Below are 13,388 nucleotides of genomic sequence, written 5' to 3' on the forward strand. Positions count from 1 at the left end.
CACGGAATTTTTTTTGTCTTCCTTTTCCACCCCCACCAAATAAACACTAGGAAAAGTAAGGGCATCCGATTCTGAAAACTATTACACATGTTTTGTGTCTATCGATGTCTAGCAGCACAAAGCAGTAAATTTATGCAAACATCCCCTACAGTGTTTTAATTTTGTGGAATAAAAATTCCCACTTTTAAATGCTGAGAAGCGGAAAAAATGGCAAGTTTCGCAAGAGCAAAAGCAACCCACCAGGTTACAACTGGTATCCCAGCGTAACCCATTGGCAGAGGGGGAGGCCATTCGGAAGCACATGGTGACTAACGAGCTGTAATCATTCCAGCATTTGCTAATGTTAATTTTAGTCTTGAAGAACAGTTGTGCTAATGCTGCGACGATGGCTTCATTTCCCTTTCTCTCCATAATATCTAATTCTCAATGGAGCCCATACTCTATACCAGAAAATTCTTCCATAGGTGGGGGTGACTTTCCTGACACTTGTCATAGGATATTGATGAAGGTCAACAATACTGGAAGCAAGCATATGTAATATCTATATTTAAAAGGTGAACCTAGGTAACAATGGAACTATTAATCTTACATCATAATGAATAATATAACAAATTATAACAAGGTGTAAAATGTAGGAGCACTTTATAGTAACTGCTTAATATCTTCAAAGAACTTGAGTGCTGTCAGGTGGAACTTTACAAATAAAGGAAATAATGAATGTAAGTTCAATATGGGTATGTACACTGCTGAGTACAGGAGGGAGGGAGGATGAGAATTTTAAAATCAAGACATTGTTTGACCAAGAGTCAGCGTAGGCCAGCGAGCACTGGGATGATTGGTGAACTAGATTTGGTGCAAGTTAAGATACAGGAAGCAGAATTTTGGTTGACCTCAAGTTTATAGAGGGTAGAATGTGGGAGACCAGCCAGAAGTGCATTGCAATAGTCTAGTCTAGAGGTAACAAAGACATGAATGAAGGTGTCGGCAGATGAGCTGAGGCAGGGACGTTGGAAGAGGACGGTGTGATTAATTAACCGTGTCAAAGACTACAGACAGGTTTAGCAGGATGAAGAGGGAATGTTTACCTTTGTCACAGTCACATAGGACGTCATTTGTGACTTTGACAAGAACTGTTTTAGTACTATGGTAGGGGCAGAAACCTAACTGGAGGGATTCAAACATAGAGTTCTGGGAAAGATGGGAATGGATTCAGAAGGCAACAACACATTCAAGGACTTGGAGGGGAAAGGGAAGTTGATAGTGTGTAGATTGCAAGGACAATGGGGTCAAGTGTTGGTTTTTTTGAGAAGGGTGATGATGGCAGACTTAAAGGAAGGACAGCCTGAAGAAGAGAATTGTTAACAATATCAACGATTATGGGGACCTCAAGGGGAAGTTGGATAGTCAGTGGTTTAGAGGGATCCAGAGAGCAGGAGGTAGGTCTCATGGACAGGATGAACTCAAGAGAGGGTATGAGGGTAGAGGAGAGAAATAAAAAATGAGTTCAGGGCAAGGGCAAGGGCAGATTTAGAGAAAGTTTGGCCAGGTGGGCTAGTGGATGAGAGAGGGGCAGCAGAGGCAGCTGAACAGATGGTCTTGATTTTATTGACATAGCAATCTATGAGCTTCTTGCACATTGTTGGAGGTGACAGGGGTTTAAGAAGACGATTTGCGGTAGAAAAAAGCCAGGGTTATCTTTGCATTCCAGGATGACTAAACCAGTTATGTGTTATACCCTTTCAAGTCTGCGTCCCTCAAATTCAGGGAATGGAGATGAGGGCTGTACCAGGGATAACTGCCAAGGTGAGAGAGAGAAATAGATTTATTGGAAATTAGGGCATCAGAAGGAGGTGAGGATTCAGTTGAGCAAATTAGTAACTGCAGAAATGTTGTGGCAAACAGAAGATCAAAAGCTAGACAGCTGGGGTTTTGAAAATGCAGTTGTAAGTGAATTGGGGGATAGCTTTTTCCAGGGATGGATACAGGAGGAGATAGGTTTGGGATGTGGAAGGGCGTGGGGGTGTTGGTATGGGTGGTGTGTGATACAAAGAAGGGATTAGAGATTGCCTCATCTGTAATTGATATGATGGGACTAGCTAGACCACGTGAGATTGCAAGGTCAAGTAGATGGCCATGAATATGGGTTGGGGAGTTTACATCAAGAGATTTAGGAAGAATAAGAGGGCACTGAACTCAAGAGGACAGCAAACATGATGATTTGAGGTGGAGTAAATCAAAATCTACAGGAATTCAGTGTAAAATTTTGGACCACAAAGAAATCACATAATAATTATGATTATTGTATCCATGAAAGCTATAGCAACAGACACGGGAATGGAGGTGGAGGGAAGTTCTAAGGGGAATAGCACAGGAAATAACATTTGAGCTTTGTTTCTTATCCACATTTTGTTTTTGGTCATCTGTGTATCTGACATGAACAAAAACTCATTAGACTTAAAAAGCTCCAATGACCAAGAAATCCAAGATCTGAAGAAGAGTCACACGGACTTGAAATGTTAACTCTGTCTTTCTCTCCACAATTGCTGTCAGACCTGCTGAGTTTTTCCAGCATTTTTGTTTTCGTTTCAGATTTCCAGCATCCGCAGTATTTTGCCTTTATTAACCAAGAAATCCAAACCCAGCTACAGAGTTTTAATTTGCCCAATCATCTACAATGCCCAGAGGCACCAAGCTGGCTAGCTCAAGTGTTAAGTTATTAACTTTGTCTCAGAGGATTGATGATTCCAATCTTTTGCTAAAGGAAATGTCTCCTGAAGCCACTGCAAAAAGAACCCAATTAAATCCTCCACCTCCTTCCCAAAATTACATGTTAATTACATCAGAAATTCACTCCTGGTGGCAAAATTTTTGTTACATGCAATTTTTTCAGATGTACAGCAGTCATTGAAAATTATTCCAAACTATTGGACATGCAACAGAAATGCTAGCAAATAACAAAATCCATCCAAAAGCTATCTGTTTATCAGTCAGAAAACTAAAATAGATTAAAAATACCTTGTGTGACAGAATTCCATTGATTTAGATGGGAATCTCCATAAAGAAGTGCAAAATGGTTAACTTTCTTGATTATGTAGCTCCCTTTGCCTGTCTCAACTGTTTATTTTTCATACTGTGGTAATGAGATGGGATTCTATGCAATGAAAAAGCACCTAACTCAATTTAAAAATGCCTGAAATGGACTATAATTAACATTTTGGATACTTAATATTTTGGTTTTGGAAACAGTTTAACAAATGCAAATCAAAAATTTGAATTGTTCATTAATATACCCAATGTCTTCTATTTATGTGATTATAAATCTTGTAAATAAATGACTAGGTTTGATTAGATCTATATGATTTGAGAGAGGCCTTTGGAACAGCACGAAACCCACATGAAACTCTAGTGTGAAATCCAGTGGTATTCCCTCCACCTATAAGGTTATCAGATTTAAATTTTAAAGGTCAGATATTCATATGGAAGCTGCATTTTCAGGAATATGAATAGGGCGTTAGGAGAAAATTCAAATCACAACAGTGCCTTTTCCCAGTTGGTCAGTTCACAATGGCCTGGATTCTGTGGTAATGATGGCATGCGACTTTATTATTTCACTGAAAGGGACAGTAACTTCAAGGCCAACACTTACACAGAATAACATGCAACTTCAAAAGCAGCTATCAGTGATTCTACCTTTCTCCTGAGGATGTGCTTTCAGGCAAACACCCCACCCCACAGAATGCAATCAATGGAAATCAATTGAACTGACAAGAACTTACACTTTTAGTCTCGCTGTAAAAACCCTTGAAAAAGTTACTAGTTGTTGAATGAGGTGCAGTTGGGTTTATAATAGTGTACTAACTTCATAATTACTACTAAACATCCACATTGGTCCTGAAAAGCTAATTTCATATTGCTGAACAAAAAAGACACGTTGAAGCTTTTTGTCTTGCACATATCAGGACACTTCACAAGAATACCAATTCCAAAGAGTAAAACAACAATTTATACTGTACGCAAGGAGTAATTTCTGTGCTAATGTGATGGTAGGTATGTAGGCGGTACGTTCCAAAGACTGGCCGATCATATCAAATATGAATCCCAGCTGCTGTTCCCAACTTGCAAAACTGTGCTTGCAAAGCTCAAAACACAGTATTCAACATGTGATTACACAATTGGACATTTGCTAAATAATCCTGAGTGCTAAGAATTATGCTGACAGTTTAAGATTGCTAATTAAGAGCTCGAAGTGTGGCACATTTGTGTGTACTGGAAGCTACATATATTAATACACAGGGCCCTGTTCTCTGGAAGAACATGTACACACATTGTACCTGTTTCATCTAAACAAAAAAGTGATAGCCATTTGCTGACTCATTCCTCAAGGCAATGCCTTAACCAATCAAAGTCAAGCTGCCTGGTTTAAATTTAAACAATGCTCGGCAGTTAACTGTCAGTCATTATCACTGGTGCATTCGCCATAGCAACACCATTACCAGAGTCCACTTGCCAACCAATCAGCATTCTTTTCACAGTATAAATTGTTTCCCCCTTATATTGGTATTCTTGAAGTGTCCTGATGAGTACAAGACAAAAAGCTTAGACATGTCTCTTCTTTCAGCAATACTTAATTTCATATTTGTGAATTGTCAAATTCCACATTTTTTTCAAAAGTTTTTCAAAAGCCCATCTTTATTTTAGTTTCAATCCTATTCCAATCATAATTTATTTTACTGCCAGAAAGTTGAAATTAAAAGTGATGGACATTGTCTTTCTATCTTGCTGGAGTATGTGAATACTACAATGTGATTGGCCATTTACTTTGCGTGCTGACATCATTGCTGGAGATCCCTTGATTTGATGTGAGATTTAAACTTCCATTAGGAAAGGGAGAACCAGAGCTTTGTGGGCAGCTTTCTTCGAGGTCTACAAGAGCACCCCAACATTGCTGCTAACTGCAAACTCTGGGCCAATAAACTATTCAAACTTGCTTTGTAAATCTGCAAAGCATTTTTCTCTTCGTTTGGCATGTTTGCTTTTGACTTCAATAGTGGCAAGGTCCAAAATAAGCAAATACTCAATCATTCCTGACAAGTGTGTTCCAAATTTTGTCACATTCAAGAATTACCTCTTCATGCGGAAATAAAACTAACAAGGATCAGAGTTTTCACATTAATCTTTATAGGTAATCAATTTGTATTAGTTTATTAAACACAGAGCACTGCTGCTGCTCAGTTATCTGTACCTGTTTTTGAAATTAACGTTCAACATGTAAGACAAAAGGAATAGAAATACTCAAACATCAAGTATAGCTTGCATTTGAAAACTACAAAAGTTTAATCAATTTTTATAAGTGCAACCACCCAAGAATGAATTGGCCTGTACAAACATCTTTATTTATATATTTTAAACAGTGGTTCATGAATTTTTCTCCTCTTGGTACATTCGAGCATTCTCCCCAGGTCTTATAAAGACCACAAGTCTTACTTTACATGGCAATTGCACTGTATGTAAGTACTTTTACTGCTACAGTAAATTTACAGTACAAGTTCGATAAAAAATGCTTCAAGAAGCATTCATTTTTCAAATTTCACAAATGTTTGCAACATAGAAAAATGGTTCAGTAAAGAGAAAACAAGAAATCGAATGAAGCTCTTGTGGTTTCATCATTACAAGTTATTCGGATACAAGGGTTCAGCTGTAATGCAAATCAACCAATAAGTCTAAATTGGTTTTCATCTTGGACAAATACACCAATTTATATTTTTCCAGTTACAACAAAATCGTAACTCTGTTTCCCTCTCCACAGATGCTGCCAGGCCCGCTGAGTATTTCCAGTGTTTTTTGTTTTTATACACTTTTTCAGTCTTTAACTTGAGCAGAATATTATTTCACCTCCACACCTTTTTGAGCTGTATTTCATACTTTCTTCAAAACTTCTAATCGCTAGGTCGGTTGTTGATCAGGTACACACAAACGTTAATTCCACTGATGGCTAGTACTGCAGAGTTCATAGTTGCTGATGAAAACAATTTCCTTCAGCTGGGAACTATTAAATTGCATATTATACTTGTGTTGGAGGCCAGCGTTGTGCAACATCAGCATGCATTGCCTCAGGAAGCCACTGACAATATGCTAATAACAGGTCTGTTTAAAAGAAAAAAAAAACGGAAGCAACAGTAGAAGGTTAACTATCGCAGAATAGAAGGAATCATTTAACCAAGACTCTTAACAGCAAAATTAAAACATTATTTTTAAACAACTGCAACTTACAATTATCAATGTAAAGCTAGCTTAAGGTGCCTCAGCTTGTCACTTAACAGAATGCATGCACGATATTTGACTTTTTACAGTAGCCTTGTGGTCCCCCAAAGAGACAGATCATTTATATCAAAATGTTAGCAGTGGTCTAAATGCTGGCCAGACCTCACTAGAAACTGGGTGAGATTTGCCAGATTCAATTCGCCACAATGCTCTTAAAATAGACTTTTATTTCATTTCTGTTGGCTGGAGTCAAAGTGTTTGAAGTCACACTCCAACCAAGTCTCTTGTGATTACCAACAGTATAAATTATATAAAGAATAATTTCTTAGATATGAGGAATATGACAACATAACATTTATTAGATACATCAACTGTTAAATCAGTAATGACAGAAACAGTTGAAAACTCCAATCCCTTCTAATTACTCTAAATTAAGCTGATGTAAATAAAAGACCCATCTACAATGCCTTAACTCCAAATCATTCTTATTTTCCTTCTCTTTGGGCCAATTTAACAATTTCAATCCTACATTACAACCATTACCACGCTTCTTCATGCTTTCTTGTCTGTAAAATGCTTTGGGCTGCCCCAACACTAGAAAATGAATTATATAAATGCAAGCTCTTTCTTGTCATCCACTAAAAGAACAATGAACTGCCTAAACTTTCACTTGGCAGTCTAACAGTTACACTAGTGAAAGGACAAAGTGCTGAACCAGTGAAGCACCCAATTTCCTCCCTCAAAGCACATTGTCAAAGATAGTTCCCAAAAACAAAATGATGGAATCTAGAATTTTCAAGAAGCATCTGGTTTATAACTGCACTGACGATTTTTAAAAAGTGCATTTGGCACAAATTTTTAAAGAAATTTAACTTATACATTTGAACATTTTAGGTAATTACAAAACAAACTGAAAACAAAAGCATCTGATAATTTTACTGCAGCATTCCTATTTTCATGAAGGAACTTTTGAGCTGTGGAAGTTGGTTTCTCAGCACCGATAAATACAAGATGCTGACATAATAGGATACTCACATTTACTATTTTTCTTCCAGGCAGCGAGTAATGCATTACAATTATCCACATTTTCAGATACCAGAGCTCCCAACAATGCATCAGTCCTGGGCTGAAGCCTGTGAAAGTGCAGGTTTGTGATTACTGATCAACATGTAACTTTGCAAACAATAAAATCAATTTAACCTTCTAGCCAAAATAAATATTTAAATGGTGTTGCCAAACAAATTTATATGACACAAGAAAAATGTTTTTAATCTACTTGACTATTGTTACTTAAAGACATAAACACCTCCAAAAACAAGCACCTATTGGAGGGTGACACAGCATAAAACAGGCTATTGACAAATCCATTAAAAGGTCGCTTTTCTCTCAAACACTGGTAACTATTGTCTTTTCAACAGAGGTTTTTTATTACTGATCCATATGAGGTTTGCTGTAAAAATACTTAACACTGTGATTTCAAGTCTGATTGTTGACAAAAATGTACAAACTTACTTGGCCCACGTCTTCAACATAGTTGATGGACTGGAAAGTAGACAATTGACGTAAGAACCAAATTTTTTTATGACCTTTAATGTCGGATAAAAAAGTAAATGAACAATTATTTCCAAAACAGATTTTGCAATAACTTTTAACTAACTTCACTTGCATCTTAATTTAATTCACAGTTCAAGGGAGTAGTAAGTGTCCTTTCACCTTCCAACTCAAACAAACAGAAATTACAAGAGCCCTATGAGTCACATTGGCTTATTTTCTTCCCTCGGCCCCAATTAAATCTCTCTGACCACACAATTCAGTTGGGCACCTTCTCTGAAGTCTCTGTCAACATCACTCTGTGTTCAGATATTAAAACGTGTATAAGTGTGACCCTGGGATGATAACTCAACCACAAATATTTCAATCATGGAGAAGTACCCAATCTACAGGCATTTCATAAAAATAACATGATTGAAATTAGGGCTTGATGGATGCCTATGTAGTGCCCATTCCATTTACAGTGCTGCATATTAGTACTTCACCATGCTGCTTTTGAGTGCTGTTTTTCACTGGTACTGTAACATCGCCATGTATATATTGAACAAGTATGAAATTAAGATCCATTTAATTTGATTACAACACAAACATCTTGTCCTTTACTCTGCTTTTTGTACCAACTCATGATTAGAATGTTCTGAGTTAATTCTACTAGGGGCCAAGTTATACAATTTCCTTCGCATAAAAGCTTTATGCAATGATTTCAGAAATAATCCTTCAATCTTCAATGGCTGAAAGCACATTCATTGCAACAAAATTACTCAATGATTTAAGAATAGCATATTGTGTTGCAGCAACATAGCCATGCCAGGCTGAGATTTTAAGTACCTCAGACTTACACACAAGGTGGCCCCAGTTTTCCTGTGTTGTCAGCTGCTTTCAGCTGCATTGGCATGAGGGTGCCAAAATTGGCCTCAGTGCCCTTTAGTTATGGAGGGGATAAAATAAAAAGTGGATGCTTGGTTAAGACACAGAACAGTGTGATGCCCTATGCAATTGAATAGCACACCTATACTCACTACCCAGGCCCACGTATGAAGAATAATTATTCAGGCAAAGTAGCAGGTACACACTTGGCATCTATGAAACTATACCTAAGTAGTCAACACCTCCATGGGAGGAATGGCAAGAAAGAAAGCCGGCAGAGAAAAAGTTAAATACTGCCTTCAGAGAGGTTACAATTTCACTATATTATTCTTCTTATTAACACGTTTTTGCCAATTCGTAGGGGTGGAAATCATCTCATTAATAATTTAAGCGAAAAGGTTGCAATAACAAAATGGGGATCTTTGGGGTACAAAATCGGCAGCAAGAATTTCACTCCTTTAGCGTAGGAAGTACTCACCGCTCCTTCCAATAAAAACTTTGCAAAATATTTGTAACGATCCAGTCCTTCTGGATAGTCCACTTCTACTGCAGGAAGTTGCCAACCAATTCTGACTATAATCAGGGAGAAACAAACAGGCTGATAAATATAAAGTGCTTACCAAATCTACACCAATATAAAAACTGAGAACACTTTTGCTGCACTCTGTAAATTACATAAAATTTAAACTCCTTCTCCCTACATTTTGTAGTCCTTATAGGTTACTGCTTACTCATAGGCAGAATCCCTCCCTTGGAGTCCAATTAATGCATAAAAAAATTAGTTTAAAAAAAAAATCTGAATTTCATGATGTGGAATTCATTCTTCAATTTTTAACACATTAACTTACAGAAGGTGCTTCTTCTATGACATTTAACCCGGCCAGTCTCTGCGCAGTAACGTGGAGGTGGTGTATCCAGAGGTTTTCCAAAATGACTGTATTGGGGGAGAAGGAGAGGGATCCATTCGGATTCAATCGAGGTCAGCCCTGGAAATAGGATTTGATTTCACAATTTTTAAACTTGCATTAAGTGAGAATAGAAAAATCTGGCTTGTAATGAATAAAATGTTCATAACAAGGTTGCTGCCATATCTCTGAAAGATTCAAAGTGCGACACATATCACAATTTCATTCAGCCTGCCGAGCAGCTCGTCATTTAAAAAGATTGCTGTAACCCAATTTGATCCTTTTTTATGGCTATGCAATTTCATGATTCATATGTTTTAGGAATATAGCTTTTCGTTTGGGAATTGAATTTTTTTTTTTTGAATGCAGGACAAATGCTGGTTTGAGAAGCTGGTAAGCACCCTAAGATAATTACGATTGAAAGGATGATCCACGTCTACTTAAAAGGGTTAGAGTTACAGATGTGAAAACAATAAACAACAGCTGGCCCTCACTTAGCTTCGTAATGGAGCCAGTGAGTCTGGTAAGATTGCAGTGGTCCACGTTAGAGAAAAAATTATTCATCTGGGTCCCAGAAGTAAAAAATAATTTAAATCTTTATCTGGCACATCCTAGGTATGTCACATCGCCAAGGGGTTAGACTGCAAGGAGGTATTTTGTTTGGTTTGGTTTTATCTGTGTCATTTGTCATAGGAAGGCAGTTGAAGTCAGCTTTCAAAGCAGCTTTGAGACAAGTGGAGAGAGGCTGTTAGGAGCTGCAGACCAATAGCAGAGACCAAGGGTGTTTTCTGATTTGGAATCACTAAGGGGAATTGGAGAGTCACCTAGCCAGATGCTAGAGGAAGGACCCCAAGAAATCTCAAACCTCGGAGAATAGCTGGAACACTGAGGAGAATCAAAGTGTATTCCTGAAAGCTGAGGCATGCATTGGTTTGGCCCTAGGAGAAGTGAAGGAACCCTCAAGATCCTGTTAAGTATAGGACTCTTGGGGTGGAAATAAAAGTAGAAAGATGAATTCTGTTGAGATCTTCAGGTTTAAAGAATATGTATTTCTGAATTATAATGTTGAATTAGCAGTACTTGCTTTGTTTAACTCTTGTACAGTAAAGGTTTTTGTTTAAAGCATGACATCTTGTGGCGTAATTCTTTCAGTTAATAATTGGGAGTTCAAATTTCTTTTGAAAAATTACTGGTCTCCACCGAGGTCATAACATATTCCACTTCTCAGAGCTACCGATGAGTGAGATGAATACTTTTAATTGAAAATGTTCACCTCCATATTGGTCTGCAGTTACAGAATAAAACAGACAATGTTGCAGCTTTCTCAATAATCATCGTTCTGACTGAAAAATGATTTAATTACATCCTGCCAACTCATTGGTTGTGACACATGGATTCAGGCAGTTTCAATCCTATTGTATGGCATTAAAATCTATATCAGTTGTGTATGGAAATCACTCTTTTATGTCATGTTATGTTAATATTTAGAAACATAAGGATAGCCATGCCAGAATTTTCTCAAGTGTTGCATTTGATATTATATCCCACCTGATAGGAATTTAAATGTTGCCACCATCTTTAAGAGAATTTTGCCAAGTGTGCAGCTGTAGCTAAAGCACTCTCAATATTAATATATTTCCAATAAAGGTACCTAGGATAAACGTCTGTTGAAGTCACTTACATATATGAAATTCAGTCATACTCTTTATCACTAAAAGACACATTTTAGGGATATTTCACTTTTGCAATACTTCAAGCTCCTGATTGCAGGTGCAGCATAGAAGTAAAACTTAGTGAGTGGGAAAGGTGTGATTTCCAGTGAAACTGACATTAAATACATTTTAAAGCTAGCAAATTTACAAAATGGAATATAACCTGGCAAGAGGAAAGATTTCCAAACAGAACCAGGATACTTGTTTTAAATTCTTATTTGTGCCAGTTGATTTGGAATCTTTATAGTTATGGGGCTGAATCAGCCTGTTTCATGTGGTCATATTTCAGGTGCAGATAATAATGCTTTCTTCAGTCATGCAAAGTACTTTTTTATTTAAGAAAGTTGCTTCAAACCTCCCAAAGGTTTTAAAGAGTAGTTAGGTAATAATTATTGATGTGAAGTACAAGAGATAATCAAAATGCAGTGGTAAAAATCACACAAGTTGTTTTGTTTTAAATTTTGATTCGATTTTTGCTTGGGCTGACTAGGAGTTTAGAAGAATGAGACGGGATCTCTGGACAGACTGGATTGCAGGGATGATACTTCCTCTGGCTCGGGGGTCTAGAACGAGGGGTCACAATCTCAGGATAAGGGGTAGGCCATTGAGGACTGAGATGAGGAGAACCTGTGGAATTCTCTAACACAGAAGGCTGTGGAGGCCAAGTCACTGAATATATTTAAGAAGGAAATAGATATATTTCTAGACTCTAAAGGCATCAAGGGGTATGGGGAGAGAGCGGGATTATGGCGTTGAGATAGAGGATCAGCCATAATTATATTAAATGGCAGAGCAGGCTTGAAGGGCCGAATTACCTACTCCTGCTTCTATTTTTCTGTTTCTACCAGAGGATTCCAGATGGATGTCGCTTTTAATAATAAAGCGAGAGTACACTTGTCATAGAGTGCAGCTCCTTCATAACTCAATTTCCTACTTGCAAATTGACAAATGCTGCAAACTAAGAGGAAAAGAGATAGGGTATAAAACAGGATGTATAAAGGAACTCACCAAGGCTCCTTAGACAGCACCTTCCAAACCCACGACCACTACCATCCAGAAGGACAGGGACAGCAGATAGATGGGAACACCACCACCTGGAAGTTCCCCTCCAAGTCACTCACCATCCTGACTTGGAAATATATCGCCGTTCCTTCACTGCTGCTGGGTCAAAATCCTGGAACTCCCTCCCTAACAGCACTGTGGATGTACCTACACCACACGGACTGCAGCGGTTCAAGAAGGCAGCTCATCACCACCTTCTCGAGGTCAACTAGGGATGGGCAATAAATGCTGGCTCAGCCATCGGAGCCCACATGCCATGAATGAATATATATTTTTTAAAAAACAAGCTTCAACATCTCAATGTTATTGGCAGGGCCTTCTATTTATAACTCAGAAAAATGTTTGCAACGTTAATTGTTAAAAAGTCCAAAAAAATTGTAATTTGGAGTTGGTTCCTTCCTACCTTTCATGTACATCTTGGAAGTCTCCACTATTTCTTGATAAACCACAAACTCAGGAAGATGCTTGAACAGCACTGAATTTGGATGGATAAACACTGGCTCATCTATGAGCGGGGTCTGTGGAACACAATAAAGGTTGATAGTTTAAAAATTACACAGTACAACAGGTTTTAACATTACTTTGGGTCTCACTTGTTGCTAACCCAATCCAATGACATCAACTATAGAGAACATCCATCTGTTCCTTAATGCCTCCATTACAAACACAGCAAGATATCATTTCAAATTGTCAGAGAGCTCCAGCTATGCCAAACCCTGTTACAGGCAGAATAATTTGTTTTTCGTTCCTGCAGAGTTGTTTCCAGGGGATGGGAGTTTCTCTGCTGGTTTGAAGTTATACCCCAAAATCTGCGATGTAGCTAATATCACCAGAGTACATAAATATATAAGATTATATTAAGTTGTTTTTGATACAGGGTAACATAGCAACAAGGGAAAACCTACTTTGGAATCCACATTGCAACAAGAAAATTGACTTTTTAAAGAGAGTTGAGACATTTAAGGTGCTATTTCATTTTTATCTACAAGAATGACAGTTTTGAAAAAAATACTTTCCTTTAAGACAGCTA

The 13,388-nt window shown here is 37.7% G+C and overlaps 1 protein-coding gene across 2 annotated transcripts in view; it reads right to left on the reverse strand.

Annotated features, from left to right (window-relative positions):
- Positions 1–5,157: 5,157 nt before the first annotated feature.
- The window catches only part of dhx37 (DEAH (Asp-Glu-Ala-His) box polypeptide 37), a 38,032-nt gene continuing 29,801 nt past the window's right edge, over positions 5,158–13,388 (reverse strand). For both annotated transcript variants that reach the window (XM_078554105.1, XM_078554104.1), the window contains exons 23-28: positions 12,762–12,876; positions 9,528–9,665; positions 9,158–9,252; positions 7,774–7,847; positions 7,297–7,394; positions 5,158–6,144 (exon numbers count right to left, since the gene is read on the reverse strand). In XM_078554105.1, coding sequence (XP_078410231.1) covers positions 6,062–6,144; positions 7,297–7,394; positions 7,774–7,847; positions 9,158–9,252; positions 9,528–9,665; positions 12,762–12,876 — 603 coding nt within the window. In that variant the 3' untranslated portion in view covers positions 5,158–6,061. The remainder of the gene's footprint in view (positions 6,145–7,296; positions 7,395–7,773; positions 7,848–9,157; positions 9,253–9,527; positions 9,666–12,761; positions 12,877–13,388) is intronic.

Source organism: Cetorhinus maximus, chromosome 12 (genome assembly GCF_964194155.1).
Source record: "Cetorhinus maximus chromosome 12, sCetMax3.hap1.1, whole genome shotgun sequence".
Taxonomy (NCBI): domain Eukaryota; kingdom Metazoa; phylum Chordata; class Chondrichthyes; order Lamniformes; family Cetorhinidae; genus Cetorhinus; species Cetorhinus maximus.